Source organism: Cryptomeria japonica, chromosome 10, assembly GCF_030272615.1.
Source record: "Cryptomeria japonica chromosome 10, Sugi_1.0, whole genome shotgun sequence".
In the NCBI taxonomy this organism is placed as follows: Eukaryota; Viridiplantae; Streptophyta; class Pinopsida; order Cupressales; family Cupressaceae; genus Cryptomeria; species Cryptomeria japonica.
In genome coordinates, this window is record NC_081414.1 from 834,243,574 (window position 1) to 834,251,397 (window position 7,824).

Genomic DNA, 7,824 nt, shown 5'->3' on the forward strand with positions numbered 1-7,824 from the left:
ATACCTGTGCATAGCTTTTCTCAGATGACCTCTTCGATCGGAAAAGAGAAGTCCAATTTGGTGCCTTCAATACTGAAGGCAATCTTGAGGCTAAAATATGCATTTTTTAGGTTAGTTTTAAAACCAATAATGTAAACAACAACAACATGAATCTGTTCGGCTACTCACATGATTTTTTCATCCATTTTTCTCTAGCAGTGGCATTCTGAAACCAATAGACCATGACCATGGCCCTGCAGATCTGCAATAATGCGCTCTATTTCCTCCAAACATGGATTTCTCCTTCCACTCGCAAAAAGGTACTCCAATATTCTCCTTTGATTGTCAGTTGTAAATGTCTCCACATTTTCACCGGTCACACAACTATACAGAAGAATCAATCCATATATCTTTCCAAAAGTTGAATATTAATATGTTGATGATCATTTTAAACCTTAAATAATTGAAAACCAACGACTGTCAAAATTATTGAAAACCCCCAAATGTTGACGCATAAATTTGCTGCCATTGTAGAAGCCTCTCGACTTAAAGATGGGTCAAACATTAATAATAATATAAAATATTATAATAAAAATGTAATATTATTTAATACATAATAACATCACAAAAATAATATTAATTTTATAGTTTTTAATTTGTTTGTTTTTAATTTTGTGTTTTTTATTATATGTTTGTTTTTAATAGATTTGTTTTAGTTTTGTGCTTTTAATAAGTTTTTTTTTTAATTATTATTTTCATATTACATTTTAAATTATCTTAATTTTTTAAATAAATATTAACACACTTTTTTTTTAATTATATAAAAATTTTCACATATCTTTACATTTTCTATGATTTGTTAGCCATCCAAATAAATTATCCAAATTATATTTGATTATCACCGTAACCACTGCACCTAATTGGTGGAATACAAGTGCTAACAGACCCTTGAACCCTTGGTTACTCTTCATGTCCACAAACTGCCGGCCAGTGCGACCCTTTGAGCTTGCATTGACTTGTATCCTTGTACTGGGACCGTGTTCCTGACTTCCTCTGGGCCCGTGTTCCTGTCTTCATCTCCTCATTTCTAATAAAGCCGGCAAACTCTTGGAGCCCACTCTCCCTCCTTCCTGATATATAAATCTGAAGCTTCCACAACCAAATGATTACTGGGTGTTGGCCACGTCTGGAATATGGAGTGGGTAGTTTGCATTTTGGTGGCTGTTTGTGGTAGTTTAGTTTTGTTTCTGCTCAAGATTGCAACAACGATTTGGTGGAAGCCTCTGCAAGTGAAAAAGTCCTTCGAAGCTCAAGGAATCAGTGGCCCTCCATAAAGGCTATTCTATGGGAATTCCACAGATATATCCAGAATGAACGATGAGCAGAAATACAAACCCATGCCATGCTCACATGACATACTCCCTCGAGTTCTTCTCTATGTTTACCAGTGGACTAAAACATATGGTACACTTGCATTCTGCATATTTTTAAGCTTTAGGCATTTTATTAGCCATATTAGTGGAATTTCTGCATAGTACCATTGATTTGTTTTGCTGGGGTGTTGTTAGAACTTAGAATAATTGTCGATTGAGGAGAAAATGCATGATTTTAAAAACCCTAGTGATTAATAAACTTGTTAGATATGATATAGGTCCGGATTTTATTTTCTGGTTTGGGCCTCATGCCAGGTTGGTTGTTCCCCACCCTGAGCTTATCAAGGAGATACTGTCCACTAAATTTGGCAACTATCCAAGGCTTCCGGTTAATCCCCTATTTAGATAACTGTTGGGAAAGCGACTTGTGCTGTTGAAAGGTGAGAAATGGGCTCAACACAGGAAAATCATCAATCCTGCTTTCCATATGGATATCTTGAAGGTAAGGCACTGAGTGTTTCTATTTATGTTCTAGATTAGGACCAAAATACCTAATAAATATATTCAATTATATTTTAGAGAGAAATCTACAAATTTCTTACTGATAAATAAACATAGATCTACTTTGCGTATCAATCGTCTGAAAATTTCATATGGTTCGATTGTTGGATCAACACTCAATCAAGAAGGATAAAGATCTCCTTCCAAGCATGCAAGAGCTAACCATTGGAACTTTACTACTTGCAGAGTCTGGGTGGTTCCCCTTCTTGGGTGTAATCTCCAGCTTCTGTAGATTCTCAATTAAGGTGATTCCCCTCATTAGGACGAAAATGATTCAATTTACAGAGAAATCTATCATGTTCCTACTAATAAATAAACATAGATCTACTTTGCATACACCTTTCCTGAAAATTTCATTAGGGTTGATTATTGTGCCGACATCCAACCAAGAAGGATAAAGCCCTCTTTTCAAGTATGCAACAGCTGTTCATTGGACATTTACCATTTGCAGAGAGCCAGAGTGATTCCCCTGATTAGGTTTAATCTCCAGGTTATGTAGATCCCCAAGCATTCAATGACCAATTATTGCCCCATAGAATGTCCCCAATGTGAAATTTTGCACTCAAGCGTCATAACAAGAATTGTTAAGAGTGTTTGAGCCTGATTCCCATCACAATTGAAAGTTAGAAATCATTTTGAATAAGCATGCTGTGAGATTTTGCCAAGATCTAGAGGCAATGGAAAGCACAAATAAGAGAGAAAAAATATATGATAGGAATAAACTGTATTCTATCAAGATAAAAATACTGATCAACTAGATCATCACAAGATGTTGATTGATTGTCTATTCAAACAATATAGATGATCCTGTTTATATAGGCAAGGCTATATGGATATGTGAGCACACAAACATGACATATGACTCAATAAGAAACAAGGGTAGGTAGGAAATAGGTGTGGGTAGGTAGAAGAAACAACAAAATATTTCACATGAGGTGGAATGTAACAACAAGATAAGATCAACACCATAAAAGGTGGAAATTCTCCTACACACTATCCCAATGTGGCACAAACACCCAAGTGTCTCATACCCAAACTACTATTAAATGCATGTACCTGAGTAAACTTAAGTAAGATGTAATAATATCCAAGATGAATAATTATTTACACCAACACCCCCCCCTTAAGTGCAACTTAGGGGAATGCACTAAAGTCTACAATGCAACTAAGCAATGCAAGATTGGTCCCGGCTACTAGGTCATGTTAGGTATCCATGTACAAATGCAAATGCAATCTCCTATAAACGGAGAAAGAAAGAGAAACTCAATGGGAAAAAACCCTCCCCTAAAAGGGAGATGATGCAAGCACATAATGCTCTCAATGATGAATGAAAAAAACAAAAAATGTGTCCTCCCCATAAGAGAGAAGAAGAGACCATGAAGCCCCCCCTCAATTTCGAATCTCCTGCAAAAGATGATCCAATAATGATGACCAAAATACCTCCCCATAAGGAAGAAAGAGAGCTAATGTTGCACCAATAATGTCAAAGTGTGACAAAACCAGGTACCAAGTGGATGACGATGAATCACTCGCTGCAACAAAATAAAGATCAGGCATGGAGACAACCTGCTTTGAGCATCATCTAGATACTCATAAATGACAGAAATACTGGTATAATCCAATTCTCACGGGAGCCATGCACAAATGTGTACAATCTAAGTCTCAACTGGAGCCATGCACCAAGTCTCACAAGATATTCCTAATCTATGTGTACAAGAGGATTACATCAAATAGTCAACAATGACAAGATACAAAGAGGTGTGGCACTTTATGATAGTGTGAGTACAACATTGCTTAAGCAAGAGCATACATCATGATAAAATATTCAAATGTGGAAACATGGAAATGATGCCACCAACAAAGAAGCCCTGTAGAATATTGTAGATGAAGATGCCTCCGAATGGAATTTCACCAAGAGATATAAATAAATAACTGACCCCCCATAAAAAGATCATGTCGGCACTTGAAAATAATGGCAAAGTGGAATTTTGATTTCAACTTTACAACTAGCCCATTGAAGCTCTCATAGACTCAAATTAATTATGCAAAAGATCAAACTGAGATCTAAGCATTTACAATTGCCAAATAGGCCAAAAAATGACCAAATATTGAAAGTACAAATTCTACTCAAAATCATTGCAAACAAATGGCAGATTACAGAAGTAGACAAAAAATTATGCACTTTAAAAAAAAACAACACCTAAAAAGGAGTCCATATAAGCCCATACGAAGCCTCCAAAGTTGTAAAAATCGAGATTTTATGATTTCAGAAAAATATGTATCCGAAAATCAGAAAACTCCTACACCACTGTACAGATCACGAAATTCTACTCCAAAACAAAAAAAAAAATCTCGAAAAAAGGAGTCTCAATGAGTGAGATATCACTATTTGAAAATTGTCTGCAAAATTATAATTTCCGAAAAATTTCCACCGCAGCTTCAAACTTCAAATGCCTCTAGATTTGGCCTTCAAAGTCCGATTTGGATGAAACAAAAAGCAAAATTGACTTTATTGGACCTCCTCAATTCAATGGTGACCTCAGATTTGACCCAACAAGCTCCAATAAAAACCTGCAATAGAAAGATCCAAAATATACAACCCCAAATAGCATTAAATTTCTCTCAATTGACAAACCAATGACACTCTAATGGCTCTGATACCATGTGAGATTTTGTCAAGATCTAAAGGCAATGGAAAACACAAATAAGAGAGACAAAATATATGATAAGAATAAATTGTATTCTATCAAGATGAAAATACTGATCAACTGAATCATCACAAGATGTTGATTGATTGTCCGTTCAAACAATGTAGATGAGTCTGCTTATATAGACAAGGCTATATGGATATGTGAACACACAAACATGACATGTGGCTCAATAAAAAACAAGGGTATGTAGGAAATTTATATAGGCAAGGCTATATGGATATGTGCGCACACAAATATGACATGTGGCTCAATAAGAAACAAGGGTGGGTAGGAAATAGGTGTGGGTAGGTAGGAAAAACAATAAAATATTCCACATGAGGTGGAATGTAACAAGAAGATAAGATCAACACCATAAAAGGTGGAAATTCTCCTACACACACTATCTCAATGTGGCACAAACACCCAAGTGTCTCATACCCAAACTACTATTAAATGCATGTATCTAAGTATACTTAAGTAAGGTGTAATAATATCCAAGATGAATAATTATTTACACCAACACATGCAATTAGTTTTAAGAAGCTTCTAGTCTTTAATCTTGTAGCCAACTCTTAAGGATGTCTAGTGTAGGGTCATAGGACTTAAGGCCGAATACTTAAAAAAAATCAAATTGCAATGCAGTTTGTTGGTCTGTGATGAAGAATTAAGCCAGTTATGCTTCCAGGATGCCCGCACTACCCTGTTTTGGCATACCTTTATTGAAGGGTTATATCTCAATGCAAGACCCTGGTCATATCTTAGTAGAGGCAAGATTATGTGTGGTGTTTTTCAAGCAATCGAAAAGAGATACATAGGAGATCGAGTAATTACTTAAAAAAAATTATTTTGTTTTTTCATAAAGGGTTAAAATTTATTAATAATTAAAAAACAAAACAAAATAGAAATGGTCTATTGTTCAACAAATAGCAGTCAATCGATCAGCCTTATCTTTCACATTTAATTTTTTAAACGTATTAGATAAATCCAAGGACAAATCTTCTCTATCCACAACATTCCAACCTTGCAAATGGTCAGATGCCTATTTGGTCAGGAAATCTGCAACTCTAGGGAAATGTAAGAAAAGATAACTGAATCAAATGTCCTACTCACGCTGAAATTCTGTCTAATAACCATAGCTAAATGCCACTTAACAACATCCAATCACTTTTCATTCAGCATATTCACCTTGAAGAAAAAAATTGCAAATAAAAAATTTAATCTTGTGATTTAATTTACTTACTAGTGGATAGGAGACCCTGCTTTATTGATTTGAGATGTCTTGGCTGGTGTTTTTTGAATAGCAACACTGTTCAAACACGACTGCAAAGAAAACCTTCTCTGTTAGAATCTATACATATTATTTTGCAAATTCTTCTCTAATTTGATATTTATAATCAGAATTTCATAGGAAGATTTATATTCAGAATTGCATAGGAAGATATCTATATTCAGAATGTCAGAAACTTATATACTAAATTATACTATATCTGTAATTGCAGGGGATGATTCCAACAATTGTGAAAAGCAGTGCCCATATGTTGGATGGATGGAGTAAATTGATATTGTCAGGTGAATCGGAAGTTGATGTGCAAAAGGAGTTCCACGATCTCACAGCAGATGTTATTTCTCGCACAGTATTTGGAAGCAGTTTTATAGAGGGAAAACACATCTTTGAAATGCAGACCGTACAGATGATTCTTGCAGGTGACGCACTTCGCAGTGTTTATATTCCGGGTTTCAGGTGACAAACTTCAGTTTTGTGACACTATAATTGTCAATCTTAAATTGTCGCTGTCCTTTTTAAATGAGAGGTTTTCCAACATTTGTCTCACACTTGAGAGTTCCACCGATTTTTCAACTATATCATCCCATCTCAAATGTCTTTGTCTTTCATGAGTAATGTGCATTTGGTAGTGTTCTTGGGTACTTCAAGAGGGTTTATTCAGATCTATAACTTCTTTTGATTTCTTAAATTGATCCACATTGTCTGAGAGTAACTCTTTTCATCAGGTTTCTTCCTACTACAAAGAATAGGCAGCGTTGGAATGTGGAGAAAGAAATATGAAGATCCTTGAGATAGATTATAGATGCCAGGGAAAAGACTGCTATAACAGAAAAAACAGGTGGATATGGTGCCGATTTGCTTGGTTTGATGATGTCTGAGAGCAAGCAGCAGGGGAGAGTCAATGTAAAATGTAATGCAAGCCTGATTACAGAGGAAATCATTGATGAATGCAAGACTTTCTACTTTGCTGGTCATGAAACTACATCACTACTGTTGACATGGACTATAACATTGCTGGGAATGCAAGATTGGCAAGAGCGAGGTCGCAGAGAAGTGATGGAAGTATGTGGAAATCACAATTACCCAGATGCAGACAGCTTAAGTCACCTCAAAATTGTAAGGAAAACCACAAAGCATTTTAAAATTAGTAAAATAATAAATTAGGGTAAGGGCCATTTGTCGGCTCTAATAAAATCAAGACTGAGATCAGGATTTAATTGCAGTATTTTGGGTGTCTTATAAAATATTGTATGAATGTTTTGCAGGTGGGAATGATCATAAATGAGGCCCTAAGACTTTACCCACCTGTAGTTCGTGTGTTCCAAACGACAAGTGAGCCGATGAAACTTGGAAGGATCTCAATTCCTGCAGGCATTGAACTTGAGATTCTGATCCTGGCGATTCACCATGATCCTGCTTTGTGGGGAGACGATGCCAAAGATTTCAACCCAGGGCGATTTAATGAAGGAATTGCAAAGTATACAATGCATCCAATGGCATTCATGCCCTTTGGTGCAGGTCCAACTATCTGTGTGGGCCAAAATTTTGCCTTGTTGGAAGCAAAAATAGTTTTGGCCATGATTCTACAAAGATTTTATTTTGTGATTTCACCTACTTATACTCACGCTCCTTTGCTTTTACCTACTGTGAAACCTTAATATGGAGCTCAGATTATCTTCCGCATGGACTAATATCTGAGACTAGTGCTGCATAGAATTTCCTCTTTGTGTTTGAAAATTTAAATAGCATTAGGGGTGAGGGACCAGTAGTCTTTAAGGTGTCAATATGTAGTCGTCACATGGAATATGTAAGACTTTTTTTTTGAGAAATGTAAAATGGACATTTAACTACCTACAACTAAGGTTTGAAGGCGTGACTCCTCACGCAACTCGAAAAAATAACACTTCTACAGTTCCAAAAATGACTTTTTAAAGAT

General features: G+C 35.8%; 1 protein-coding gene across 1 annotated transcript; it reads left to right on the plus strand.

The window, feature by feature from the left end:
* The first annotated feature begins 221 nt into the window (after positions 1 to 221).
* On the plus strand, positions 222 to 7,546 carry LOC131046283 (cytochrome P450 CYP72A616-like). Its single transcript, XM_059212934.1, has 4 exons — positions 222 to 299; positions 6,103 to 6,344; positions 6,698 to 7,004; positions 7,154 to 7,546. Exons 1-4 carry the CDS (start codon positions 222 to 224, stop codon positions 7,544 to 7,546), a joined length of 1,020 nt encoding a protein of 339 aa, XP_059068917.1.
* The last annotated feature ends 278 nt before the right edge of the window (positions 7,547 to 7,824 follow it).

Bases quoted from the DNA above. Each gene is read 5' to 3' on its own strand.
- LOC131046283 (XM_059212934.1), top strand. From the start codon at position 222: ATGACCATGGCCCTGCAGATCTGCAATAATGCGCTCTATTTCCTCCAA. The intron at 6,345-6,697 runs GTGACAAACTTC...TATAGATGCCAG, and splicing joins GTTTATATTCCGGGTTTCAG to GGAAAAGACTGCTATAACAG. The intron at 7,005-7,153 runs GTAAGGAAAACC...AATGTTTTGCAG, and splicing joins GCTTAAGTCACCTCAAAATT to GTGGGAATGATCATAAATGA.